This window comes from Salmo trutta, chromosome 26 (genome assembly GCF_901001165.1).
Source record: "Salmo trutta chromosome 26, fSalTru1.1, whole genome shotgun sequence".
In the NCBI taxonomy this organism is placed as follows: domain Eukaryota; kingdom Metazoa; phylum Chordata; class Actinopteri; order Salmoniformes; family Salmonidae; genus Salmo; species Salmo trutta.
The window spans coordinates 27,048,914-27,063,375 of NC_042982.1; the positions used below are offsets into that span (position 1 = coordinate 27,048,914).

The 14,462-nt window shown below is 46.2% G+C and overlaps 1 protein-coding gene across 2 annotated transcripts in view; it reads right to left on the minus strand.

Annotated features, from left to right (window-relative positions):
• Positions 1-891: 891 nt before the first annotated feature.
• The window catches only part of LOC115163563 (serine/threonine-protein kinase ULK2-like), a 55,762-nt gene continuing 42,191 nt past the window's right edge, over positions 892-14,462 (minus strand). The window contains exons 15-26 of one of the 2 annotated variants that reach the window (XM_029715558.1): positions 9,823-9,969; positions 8,028-8,176; positions 7,827-7,910; positions 6,760-7,031; positions 6,468-6,649; positions 6,269-6,378; positions 5,787-5,930; positions 5,126-5,340; positions 4,842-5,020; positions 4,499-4,617; positions 4,048-4,341; positions 892-3,594 (exon numbers count right to left, since the gene is read on the minus strand). In XM_029715558.1, the coding sequence (XP_029571418.1) occupies positions 3,530-3,594; positions 4,048-4,341; positions 4,499-4,617; positions 4,842-5,020; positions 5,126-5,340; positions 5,787-5,930; positions 6,269-6,378; positions 6,468-6,649; positions 6,760-7,031; positions 7,827-7,910; positions 8,028-8,176; positions 9,823-9,969 (1,960 nt within the window). In that variant the 3' untranslated portion in view covers positions 892-3,529. The remainder of the gene's footprint in view (positions 3,595-4,047; positions 4,342-4,498; positions 4,618-4,841; positions 5,021-5,125; positions 5,341-5,786; positions 5,931-6,268; positions 6,379-6,467; positions 6,650-6,759; positions 7,032-7,826; positions 7,911-8,027; positions 8,177-9,822; positions 9,970-14,462) is intronic. The other variant, XM_029715559.1, reaches the window with a different exon arrangement.

Below are 14,462 nucleotides of genomic sequence, written 5' to 3' on the forward strand. Positions count from 1 at the left end.
TCCACCTGTGGGTTCTGGGCTACATTCATTGTTTTCACAGTATGATGACAGAGAGTGGGCCCCAACACATACACATACCTACCTACAGACAGATGAAGAGGCAGGTATGAAAAACATTGAAGTTGAGAGAGAGAAAAAATATGTTTATACAACTGTGGGCTTACCTTCTTTTTTCGCAGAAGTGGTCTTGTCAGCAGAATTTGGGAACCTGGCCACATCTATCCTCTAACTGGACTTGTTCAGGTCTGTAAAAATAAACAGCTGAAGGTGAGATTAGAAGGTTGCCACAAACAGTTTGTGTACTAGATCCATTTGTATTGCGAATTTGTTTCAAGGATAAATAATTTGCTGTGTCCTCAGAAAACATTGTCAGTAACACAGTCCTAAAATATCCCTCCCTCCCTATCTGTCACTTTCTATTTGGCAGTGAATAGTGGAGTGGCTGGAAGAGTTAGAATTGTTCCATAGAGAACCGTGTGATTTTAGAATCCTGTTCATTTATTAGGCGATGTTCAGTGAATGAGCCCCTTGTGTAGCTAATTATGCTATCTGTGGTGAAAGTTTTGCTATCAGAATCTGTAGGGATGGGGATGCTTGATTGTTAGACAGATAAAAAAGTTATCCAGCTAAGGTATGGGGCTGGAGAAATGTAACCACACAAACTGTATATAACCACCATCGTAACTATGGACTGATGGTCCATGAGATTGACATGGTTTGAAACATTCAGTATTTTGAAGCAGGAATTTGGCTCCATCTAGTGAATGTTAGAGTGAAAATGACTGCTCATTGGCTCAAATGGGGGTCCCACGAGGCCCGGCTTTTCTAGTGTTAATAAGGGACCCACAAATGTTATATTAGTATTTTCCATGAAATAATACAGACCATGCATGTAGTTCCAACTTTTCTTTTTAATTAACAAAGGCTGCATTTGTAGAGTTCCATAAAAGAAAGATGCCCTTTAACTCACATCAAGTAACACATCAACATTTCTCATTGAAAAATAGGTGTGTGGAAATTCAGTTGCATTGTCATGGTCAGTTCAGGGGAGGGGGGCTTAACCATCACAAGGGTTGCTATGCATTCAGCTGGAGTCTGAGGTGCAAATGACTGGGAGGGTGAATACATTCACTCTACGGGATATAACATGTGCTTAGTACCAATGGTTCGTCTCTGAAACAGTCCATCGTTAGTACTCCATTCTTAATAAAACACTGCTAGTGAGGGAGTGTGGCCTAAATCTACAGCGCTATAAATAGATGCATGGATTTGGTATGTTCAGACAGTTTCTGACTGTTTTAATGTCCTTCTCCCGCCACTCAGTGTGCAGAAAAGGCTTTTTGTGGTGCGGAGTGCTCACGTGCAAAGGGAGAGGGCACAAGAGCAAAAACTAAATAAACCACAGAAACTTGGATATGTCTATAAAAAAGGAACAGTACATCATAAAAAGAGCTAGTGGCCACCAGTTGCAAGTTTACGCATTTACACTTGTACAATAGGAAATCAAAGGACTCTGCCCACTTTTCAAATAGGCTTAGGAGGCAGCTTTTCTTCTGTAATGGACTTTATATGATCACTGGCCTTTTGCATACATGACGTGTGCAGACTCACTAACATTACTGCATTGCAAGCACAGCAGCTGCTTGGGGAGAGAGCAGAGCAGACTTGAATGGATGCTAGGCAGTGCCTTTCTTTACTTCCAACACAGTAGATTTGATCTCTCCACACAGAATCCCAATCCGGTATAGTATATGAACAGTCCTAGTATAAAGAAGAGGTTGTGTGGAGATGTTTGGAGCAGCTGCCTTGTGATTGGCACATTCCTCTGTGCCAGGGACCTCTAGTGGGGACAGATTGACTTGAACCCGTGACAGGCGTGGTTAAAAGTACATACAAATGTTTGTGCTCTTTGATCGAGAGGCAGGGCATCCAATGGCGTCGGCTCGCACACTGACCCCCTCACTCTCTCACTGTGCTCTCACACACATTCACTCAGGAAAACAAAATCACATGCACAACATACAAATATTTACACTTTTGCAAACATCAATTTACTTGGAAATTAGTTACAGTTATTCATGTATGAACATAAAAAAAGCTTGTTTCTGTATTATTTAGCGAAAACTACTCAAGTAATTTGACTGTTTTGTCTTGATTCACCCTGGAGAGGGGCGTTCTCCCTTGGTTAATTGACCAGGAGCCTCTCCTCCCCAAATGCCTAGGGGCATGTGCTGGTCAACGCTACAAGTTCCAGGGGCAAAGAAAACATACGTTTTAGTCTGATTCTGTGTCACCCACAGGCTTCTTCTTGCCATACTATTCTAAACGCCCACCAGTGGTGTGGGATGTGTAGAGACTGGACGTTTCTTACGACCCCTCACCCCATTTCCATGGCAACACTTAACAGTCAGAGTGTGCAAGCAGGTTGCGCAGCAATGAGAGGGAGAGCTGTGGCAGGGCAAGTGGTGTTGTGGGCTGAAGAGGGTGAGAGAGAGAGAGAGAGAGAACCCCCCCACCCCCATCCCTTTAACCAACCTGAGCTACCACTAACAGCCTTCACATTTCTCTTTCCTAACCTGTCAGGACAAAGTGTCCCCCCCACTTTTCACAATAAAGTGCTTCAGCTAACAAATGAACAAAACAAAAATATCTAATTACAAATCTACATGGTTGTTTGCTCTTCAGGCTTCCTTCCATGTGTGTAAAACTGTGTGTTCTTGTATGTACATGTATTGTAAAGTGTGTGATTTGGCGTTTGAGTATGTGTATTTGTTACAGGGTTGGCTAGACTGACTGCCTTTAAATTGACTAATCTCATATACTCCTTTAAAATGGACTAATCTCATATACGCCTTTAAAATGGACTAATCTCATATACTCCTTCTTTCCACTTCAATACTAAAGACGATGTCAGACAGGCATCACAACAGCCTCCTATTCCAAAACAATAAATAATCACAACAACAATACTAATACAGAGTAAAAACCTTTACATTATAATAACCACTGTGATTTGCATTAAAAATATGTATTTTTCATGGGTGTATAAGTCTCTGGGCCCATGATAGATTGTCATTGTCCTTATATCAATCTCTTTCTTCTGGTACAAAATGTAAAAATCCTGCAAGTCAGATACAAAAAGCTGGGTAGAGTTTGTGTCCTCATCCCACTCTCTTCAAGGAGTCCGTTGACAGACAGTGCGCAAGAAGATGCCTGCGTCTTGTTCATGTCCTGTGAATGTCTCAGTTCCAGGATCATTGGATCATCTTTGGTATTGAATGTGTGCATCATCTCTCACGCACTTCATCGTTCAGTCTGCGATGCCAAAGAAGGTGTTATACTATCTGCCGTGTTGTTTCCTAAAACTCAGAAAAAAATCTAAACGGAAAGGTGCTTGGACTGCTACGTGAGGGAACATTGGGGTTCCGTGCTTGTCCTCAATGTTCTATTGTCAGGGTAGAGTGGTCCCTCTGGGCAGAGAAGGGGGACAGAGAGGTCACAACTGCCCCTGATATGTGTGTGTGGTCTGCTACTCATACAGTGTGACGGTGCAGTAGCAGAGGGCAGAGATTCTCCGGTCCACACTGGCCTTGTCTGTTGAGGAGACACAAACACACAGTCAGATTACAGTGACTGTAGCTGCTGTTCTATGTCACAATGACCTGGCTACCATGCCCCACACACTTTCAGAGAAGCACAGTGCACTCTAAACCTCATCTGATTGAAGCCTCATCTGAAAGAAGCTCAGAGCTGGACTAAGTGGTTCAAGTAAGCCTGTGAGTGCTGATTAAAGATAAGAGGTCAAAGGGATTTTTCACAAGAGACTCTAGTTAACACACTTGACTGTCCATATTAATATCCATGTCCAATACACCAGAGTCTCTGATACAGTACAATGTGATGAGCTTGTCTGGTCTCTGACAGAGCCTGTTGGGGGAGCCTGGTTGAAAGATGGATTTGTGCTTTGGCCATACATGACATAACAATGGTGTAGCAGAAACAGACTGGTCTTCAGTCTACAGTTAAGGCCGGCACGTGGATACTTACACTTGGCCACATTTTGGATGTCTGCAGGGTCCTGGAGGATCTTGGACAGGCCATCTAGCAGCATGGCAGCCTTGTTGTAACGGTAGGCTATGTCCTCCGTCTGCTGAAACATCTCATCCAGAGCTGCAGACTGCACCGTTTCCACAGCGTGGTTATAGATGAGTTTCTCTGCGGTCACGCTGTTGATCTCGTCTACGAAGCGCTGCTTGTCTGAGAAGAAGTGGTTCAGCTTGTCTGTGAGCCGCCGACACAGGGAGATGCAGCTCTTGTAACGCTCGTTCAGACTCTTCACCACTGAAGAAGGGGGTGAGGGAGGGGGAGAGAAAGTTAGTTATGTTCAAATAAAAATTAATTATATCTAAGTATTATACATGTGTGTTTTAAGTTCGTATGCAGTTTATAAATACTATAGTGTAATGCCACTGTACCGGTCTGGGGATTTTTGTCTTACCCTGCTTGACGGCGCTGGAAGGGTTGAGCTTGGCTGATTTGATCTGGGCCTTGGCCAGGTGGAGGGAGGAGGCCAGGAGCTGGGCAGCTTTCATGTACAGCACCAGCTGCTCCACCTGCCTGTAGAGGGTAGCACAGCACACATTACTAACCTATACGGCTTCCATGGCTTTTCTTTCTTAAAAACATAATAATTGTCTTTTACAACAATAATTTAAATTGTGATGAAACTGATGTTTTTGTGCCTCACTATGATGAAATGCTACAGGTCTGGGTCCAAACTAAAACCAGAATACTTTCAGTTAAACTGAACCCCATCCCCCCATTTTTGGTCTCTCCCTTACCCCCACTCCTTGCTGAGCTGGCTGATCTGGTCCACTACCACACTCTCCTGAGGGGGGTAGAGGGAGGCAGCCGATACGCCCAAGTCTGCCCCTCCTGCTCGCACCGCTGCGATCTCCAGCACACAGTCAGTGAAGGACAGCATCATCCGTAGGTGCATCAGAGTGTCTGTGTGCTCTCGCTGTAGTCACAAACACATGATACAGGTCAGATATTACATAAAGACGTGTGCAAATAGAAATGCCACACACACACACATACACACAAAATGGGCCCCCTCTCCCACCTCCATGAGTGTCTCCTCAGGCAGCTCTGGGGCCTCAAAGGTGATGAATCCATCCAGGCTGGGGGGAGAGGTGCCGTAGGGGACATAGCGTAGGCTGCTGGGACCTGCCTCTGCACCCCCTGGGGGAGAGGTCCCGATGGCCATGCCCGGAGGAGAGCCCACGTACACCCGCCCACTGGTGGAGCACAGGGAGCCTGCCGAACTGTTGGAGCCCACTGAGAGAGGGAGAGAGAGCGCGAAACAGAGAGCGAGGATAACTTTGTTGTTGATGTGTGTCAATATGTAGGCCTATCACTTTGGCATAATTTGATTGCTCCTTTAATTGGCTGAATTTGAACTATAGAGAATTTCTGATTAAGATAACATAATTACAACATTTTCCAGAACAAAGTTCAGTCCACTGAGACAGAGTATTATTGATAGTACCCACTAAGATGAACAGCACAAGGAGAGGGAGAGAGACTGCCCACTAAATAGCAGTTATGTATCTCAGGGCATTGGAACCACCAACACGGGAGTCACTTCACTCCAGGTAGGAAACATTGAGTCGAGTCGTAGTAATTAGCGTTAGCAGGTTAGCTAAGAGGGTGTAGCTTTGGGAAGTGGGGTTTAGCAAGCGGTTAGCCTAGCAGTTAGCCGCTGATGCAGTGAGCGGTCTCACCTGAGGTGGTGCGCGGCCGGGTGCCCAGGTGGCTGCAGGTAGGGGGGGTGCTGCTGTTGGGGGGCGAGCCCACGGTGAAGAGAACAGTCCGGGGACTCGCCGCCCCACCCCGAGGCTGAGCCAGCCCAAACGGTCCTGCTGGTGCTAGGGAGGGAGGGAGGGAGGGGCGGTCATTCACACTAAGCCAATCAAGCTCTCTGTTACACAGGAAGGTCCTGTCAGAGCAGCCAATCCAAGCAGTTCATGCAGGGCGAGAATCGATAAAGCAGAGAGACTGGTACGTGTTTGTGTTGTTCTTTGGGACAACGGGTAAGTATTATCTACTAAACCATTGATGTCCAGGTCAGTTTACCAGCTAGGTTATTTCACGACTCATTTTCAGTCTCCAGCTCTTTTCTAATTAATGGTAAAAACATCTGTTCCATTATTTATACCTGGGAGGATGAAACTAGGACAGCGTGCGTGTGTGTGTGTATATTTACCTGTATCCATGGGCCGCTCTGCGTTGAGGCTGTCTGTGCTTCCCTGGTAGGGCTGTCCCCCTAGAGTGATTCTGACTGGCTGTTCAGACAGACGGCCAGTACTGACAGACCTGGGGAGAGAAACACATTGAGAAGAGATATAATTACCCACACAGAGAGAATGAGGAGACAGAGAAAAAGACAACAGCGCACCGTTTACCTGCCAAACGTGGTCCTGCTGGCCTCAGGGGCAGACTGGCGCCCACTGGGGTAGGGGGTACAGTGGTGGGCACAGATGTCCCGTGCATCAGCCAGGGTCTTAGTGGGTGTGGGACTGTCCACCAGGGCCATCAGGTTACAGGACGCCTGCGTCTTAGGGATCTTAAATGGGGCCGAGACGGGCTGAACAAGGACATAGAGGTCAACAGTTACTGGTTGTGGTAAGTAGGACACGCAAAACAGAATTAGGCTAATGATTAAAATATGCCAAAATGGTTATCAACTCAACCGACCTTGGTGGGGGAGCCAATGATTGTGGGCAGAGGCGACTTCGTCAGCCAATCAGAGGAGCGGGGGGAGGAGCCCAGGTGTTTGGTGGGGGAGGTGCCCAGGTTGCCAGGGCGACCCAGGTGGGGGGAGTGGCTGGGGGGGTAGTTGGAGGTGGAGGGCTGGACGGGGTCTGACAGATGCTTGTGGAGTTTCTGTCTGGTGTGGTAGACCTCAGTCAGGGTGGGGGCACTCTGCAGGCGACCACCCAGTAACTGGGAGGACGGCACTGGAGAAGCTAAAAGAGACACACAGAGAGTCATTCATACAAGTCATTTTTTTTTCACTTAATGTAAAAGTTTAAGTTTCACATTAATAATTGTTTTAGTGGCGATCATTAGTTACATTAGTGTTAGTATAGTGTCAGTGGAGTTAGCGCATACAGATCTAGAGAAGATTTAAAATTCACCACTAGATGGCTCTACAGTCTTGAAATGTGTATTTTTCCACTGTAAACCAAGTCAAAAATAGCAGCAGTAAAGGGCCACTAGGTTCCTGTTGTTATGAGCGTCTTGTTCATTCACAGGATTGCTGTTGAGAAGTTCAAAAAGAACCTGGAAACTTTCTTTAGTAGGTCATCAAGTTTCCTAAAGGAGACTAAGAACTAACTGTATCTGCACTGTTTTGCTCAGGGTAAGTCCCACTTACTTCACTGGGGTTGCCATGGATACTGGCCTCTTGACTCAAATAGTGACACACTTGTGAGAACTGCGTGGATGGGTGGGTGAAACACTTCAACTCCCATACACACAACCTCCCTCCCAGAGCGTTAATGGAACACCTGTTACTTAAAAAATAACCTGACTCATGGCATAAACATCCGCCTCGGGGGAGGAGGGAAGAACATGTAAACACTTCTGTAGCTGGCTTTGTCTCCTTAAAAAGTCATCCTGGGCTGGGTTTCCCCAGAGCATAATATCACTAAGATCATATTTAGTTTCAATGGAATTAGGATGATCTTAGTGCCATGATGCTTTTGGGAAACCCAGCCTGGTTCTATCTGTCTGTATGTCTGTCAGTCTACTGAACTCACCTCCTGAGGAGCTGTGGCTGCGGGACTCATGGCCCTGAGGGTGTCCACAGCAACAGTGACCCAGCTGCTCTGGGATGGTGCCCACTTAAAGAGAAACAGACATATTAATGCAGTTTCAATGAGAAATTTCAATGTGAAATAATTATGATGCCAGGAGTGTTGAATGATATGAGACGGGGACATGTTGGGGCATGTTCTTACCCAGAGGTGAGGGGGAGTATGGGCGGGAGCTGCCTATAGAGAGACGTCTGCCTGTCATCTGAGGGCTGCAGTCTGCAGAGCTGGGGGACCCAGAGCCAACCTTAGGGAAACCCATGGGACTGGTGTTGGACCGCCTCACTGTACCAGACCTGCATAGACAACAAGCACACACAATGGAGGTTTAGATATCACAAATATACAGAACATACATACCAAAAATGTTACACACATTCATTGTTAGTCCACCAGAACCAACACCAGCAAGCTTCATTACTTGTCTAACAGTTCACCCTTATTTTCAGCTTACAGCGAAGCTCTATTTTCCAACCACCGTCCTTCATGTTTATCATGAAATAACACTTGAATAACCTTTCTGAAACACCTGAAAACATTAACATTTAATACACCTTTTGTCAATGAGCTTAGCTAGATTCCATTCCCTCAGCTCAGTGTCTAACTGTTGCCTTTTTCGCTTGGTTCTAATATAAACTTCCTGAGTTATTCAGCGACCGTCAGTTTGCTGCCAAGACAACCCTGTCACGCTGCAAGCACAGGACTTCAAAACACAGCTGTTAGCCTATCCTCGCGAAAACTGTTGTGCTGATAGCGAGTACTCTTCCACTCTTTCTCCTGCACTTCCTCTCTTGAGAGATGTATGGAGTTTCAAAAAAAAAAAAAGATGGCGAACAGAGAAAGCGTAGGCAGCAGCCTGGCACATATAGAAGCCAGTCTTCCCCTGAGATGTCTGCACACTGTCTTTCTGCTAGTCTGCTGTGCTAGCGCTCTGCATTCATCTCTTCTTGTTAGCGCTAAGCGCTAACTTGTTAACTAGCCCAGACATGGTCAAGGGACAGGGTAGTCGGTCTGTGACAGAGAGCTTAATCCTCCTTGGAGGACTCCAGAGTCAGACCCAGGGCCAAGGGAAATGGGGAGGCTGGCTACTCAGTACCCGCTGCCCAAGCTTTGGTGCCCTGTGGTGAGGGTAAGTAGGGGGTGTAGGGTTGAGGGTTCACTGTGGAGCTAGGCTACTCCAGTACCGCATTTCCATTGAGGATTTACCCCAGTAGCTTACGCAAAAGGCTCAGACTTTTCTGTTTCCATCTATGTGGGCCGGTACCCATGTCTCACTGGGACATGGCTCCGGCGGGCCTGCTCTAAGTTGGAGCCAAGGTAAGACCCTGGGTACTTTTCAGCTTGCATTTACATAACACTGGCTAACTTTGAACATTAACACATTCTTGCAAAGCAACAGTCTTGATGATGCAGAGGTTGTTGATTCTTCTCACTACAAGTCTCTAGTGTCACACTCCTGATGGAAACACAATAACACTAGAGCTCACATTAACATAAAACCCTGGCTGCCCACTGGTGTGGGGGTAAGTCTCAATGGAAAAACACCACAGGAACTTTATACTAATCCCTGTGGCAATGTTCTTATCTCCTCTCACAACAGTCAATAGAAGCACAACAATAAAACTAATTTGCCTCGAAAGGAGATTCAAAACCTTTTCCTATTCCCTCCCTTTCTATAGATGTCTTGAAGCACTTCCCCCCACCACACCACAACACAAGCAATATCCACTGACTGAACTGATGAAACTTAATTGCCTGATGCAATAACTGACAGAGTTGAAGGTAAATTTTCCAAACCCAAAGGTTAGTCATCAGAGATCAAACAACAAGATAGACTAGTCTCTGAACAGCCACAAAACAAACAACTTCTTAACCATGACAGCTGTACTTCAGGGAACCCCCCAGGATAGTGGCACCTCCCTAACCCTCCCCAGTCTCTTACCTGTGTGAGCCGTAGAGCGTGGTGGTGGGGCTGTTGGAGAGGTTCTGTTTGATGCGCTGGTAGTTCCGCACCTGGGTGGGCACAGGGATGGGGGTAGTCTCTGCCCGGGGGGACACCATGGGGGTCTGTCCGGTGGTCTGCGGCTGCCTGGAGTGGTGAAGGGGGAAGAGCAGGAACATTAGCCAGTCTGTCTGCTAGTTCTGCCAAAACTGCACCATCTGTTCAGGAATGATGACACCCATAGAACTCAATGTAAAAAAAAAATACTTCAGTCCTTCTGAGACAGCATTTGTATAAATAGAACATGAAGACTGACTAGAAGTTTCTAGCTAGGCTATGTCTCGGAGTTCTTTTTATTTCATTTTTTACACATATGGCATTTTCAACTGAGGCTGGGGGAGGAACTAAACTTCAGTCCTGCAAGAACCCAGAGGAAGCAGGGCCATTGCGCGCACACACACACACACACATCTCTGCCCAATCAGTGGGGAGCAGTCAGTACTAAGAGGAGGAGTTATGGAAGAGTGTGGTTTGAGGGCTCGGCCAATAGCACGTGCTAAGCCCGCCTCCTATCAGACAGAGGGACAGGCGGAAAGAAAGCTGGCCTCATTTACATGCCTTTGTTATTCCATTGGTCCAAAATGTTCCCTGAGCTAAAGTCATACACGGGTCAACCATAGGGGGTTCACTTGGGTTTAGAATGACAAAAGGAAAGAGGAAGGGGAGGAGGAATATAAATGTTATAGAACAGGGCAGATTTAACAGTAGCAGCATTATGTAATAAGATCGTTAGCGGGGGAGGGTGTAGACCAGAGAAAGGGAATAGACTGAGATACACGTGAGGCACACGACCATCCGTCTGTCCTGTACAGCAGCAACACACAGACAAAGACAGAGGGTTTTCTTTGTCTGCTTTCCACTCCGAGGCGCAAAGAAACACATTTTAACATAACACACATTAACATAGCTTTTGGTAAGACACAATCGCCCTTCTAGTTCCAACCAAAAATAAAAAGGGCCATAAAGGTTCATCAAAGTGGCATATCCGTGGTTTATTCTATAACCTCAGTGCACTGTATTACCCCATGCAGTCATTCAGTTTAACACATTCATTTCTCCCCAGAACAGGTTGTTACAAGCTGATGTGTTCTAACAACAGAAGCTAATGGGGACACTGGAGCTACACAGGATGCTCTTCCTAACAATAGGCAGTTTGTAGGTCAGTCATGACCATCTTCTTTGAGAGGAGAGAGGGAATCTGTTTGTCTTTACTGCATCTACCCAGAGGGGAATGGAAACACAGCACTTTCCCTCTCCTCTGTGTGCACTCCCTCTAAATACTCTCCACTTTTTCTATTTGCTTTGTCTCTGCTCGTTGCCCTCTCCTCATTCATTTTGGGCAGCTGCTCTCTTTCTTTCTCCTTATCTCCCTTCCTCCCTTCTTTTCTCCATATTCATCCTTAGTAGTGGCTCTGTCTCTCTGCACTCTCCCTCCCTCCCTTGCATTCCCTGGCCCAGGGATCGATTAAGGACAGACAGAGCACAGGGGAAAAACAAGTGACTGTGGGAGCTGAGGGGAGCTGAGGTGATGTGAGCCAACTGAGGGGTGGGATCCTCCAGGAATAGAGAATGACTCTATTGGCACTCATACAAACTAGCTCCTCACCTCACAGCAGAGAGACAGGTCACAGAAGGACAGGCTGAGTGTTAACCACCTGGCAGCACAACCAGGGAACCAAGGGAAAGAGAATGAAGAGAGGGGAGGGATGGGGGGAAAGGGACAGGCCGAGAGAGAATTAAAGACGCAGTCAAGGATCTTAAGTACTTACAAATTCATAACATATTGTACAAATTTCTATTGGTAACTTTGGAGGATCTCTTTAAGCGTCAGGGTGATAGGGAAAAGAGGGGGGGAGAAACGATCACCCCAAGGCGAATATAGAGAGATGGTGAGAAAGGAGGAAAGCAGCTATATGATTGAGGAGAGAGTGACAAGGGGGAAACAAGCAAGGAATAGACCAAATGAGTGTGAATACCAGACAGAGAGAGAGAAACAGAGAGTTAGAAAACAGTATTACTGGAGGCCATTTACAAAGAGAGAAACAGAGCATTAGAAACAGTATTACTGGAGGCTTTTTACAAAGAGAGAAACAGAATTAGAAACAGTATTACTGGAGGCTTTTTACAAAGAGAGAAACAGAGAATTAGAAACAGTATTACTGGAGGCTTTTTACAAAGAGAGAAACAGAGCATTAGAAAACAGTATTACTGGAGGCCATTTACAAAGAGAGAAACAGATACTGTTTTCTAATTATCTGTTTCTCTCTTTGTAAAAAGCCTCCAGTAATACTGTTTCTAATGCGCTGTTTCTCTCTTTGTAAATGGCCTCCAGTAATACTGTTTTCTAATTATTACTGGAGGCCATTTACAACGAGAGAAACAGAGCATTAGAAACAGTATTACTGGAGGCTTTTTACAAAGAGAGAAACAGAGCATTAGAAACAGTATTACTGGAGGCTTTTTACAAAGAGAGAAACAGAGCATTAGACACAGTATTACTGGAGGCTTTTTACAAAGAGAGAAACAGAGCATTAGACACAGTATTACTGGAGGCTTTTTACAAAGCGAGAAACAGAGCATTAGAAACAGTATTACTGGAGGCTTTTTACAAAGAGAGAAACAGAGCATTAGAAAACAGTATTACTGGAGGCTTTTTACAAAGAGAAACAGGGAGAGGAACAGGGGGAGCGAAAAGAAAAAGAGAGTGATAGATAAGGGTGGAGAGCCTTGTCATGCTGCAGGTTATTTACAAACAGAGAGAGAGAGTGTGGGGTCACAGGAAGTGACTTTGGGGAGAAGTGGTGTTTATGTCTCTGCTCTGTGTGTATGAGACAGTCACTTGAGGTGCCGTGACGTTTGCCCAGAGCGATTTCCTGTGTAAGAGATCTATTCTTATACCACAGACCTGCCTAGTCTGGGTTGTTTAGGATACAAAGTAGCCATTTATCTGAGACATCTACACAATATAAGCACAAATCAAATCGATTTTGACTTGAACAAAATACCTTATTTAGCCTTTGACATAGTTTCATGGAAAAAGGAAGACTAATATATTGCTTCCAGACACAAATATCATGTAGTTTATGACTAAGGGGTATAAAATGAACAAAACACAGCTGCTGTGCAGACTGACAGAGATGACACCAGTAGTTATACATTGAAATGTCCATGTGGAGTAGACAGAATGCACTTACTCATGCAGAGCCTGTTCACAGCTGACGGACACACACACACACACACACACACACACACACACACACGTCACTCGCGCACATACACACGTCACTCGCGCGCACACACACACACACACACACACACACGTCACTCGCGCACACACACATCACTCGCACACACACACACGCGTCACTGCGCGCACACACACACACACACACGTCACTGCGCGCACACACACGCGTCACACACACACGCACGTCACTACACACACGACACACACACACACACACGTCACTACAAACACACACCACACGTCACTACACACACACGTCACTACACACACACACACGTCACTACACACACACACGTCACTACACACGTCACTACACACACACACACGTCACTACACACACACACTACACACACACACTACACACAGACACACACGTCACTACACACACACACACGTCACTACACACACACACACACACACGTCACTACACACACACACACATCACTACACACACACACACACACACGTCACTACACACACACACTACACACACACACTACACACAGACACACACGTCACTACACACACACACACGTCACTACACACACACACACACGTCACTACACACACACACACACACACACACACACACACGTCACTACACACACACACGTCACTACACACACACACGTCACTACACACACACACACACACACACACGTCACTACACACGTCACTACACACGTCACTACACACACACACGTCACTACACACACACACACACACACACACACGTCACTACACACACACACACACGTCACTACACACACACACACACACACACGTCACTACACACACACACACACGTCACTACACACACACACACACACACACGTCACTACACACGTCACTACACACGTCACTACACACGTCACTACACACGTCACTACACACGTCACTACACACGTCACTACACACACACACGTCACTACACACACACACACACACACACACGTCACTACACACACACACACACGTCACTACACACACACACACACACACACACACACGTCACTACACACACACACACGTCACTACACACACACACACACGTCACTACACACACACACACACACGTCACTACACACACACACGTCACTACACACACGTCACTACACACACACACACGTCACTACACACACACACACACACACACACACGTCACTACACACACACACACACACACACACGTCACTACACACACACGTCACTACACACACACACGTCACTACACACACACACGTCACTACACACACACACGTCACTACACACACACACGTCACTACACACACACACGTCACTACACACACACACGTCACTACACACACGTCAC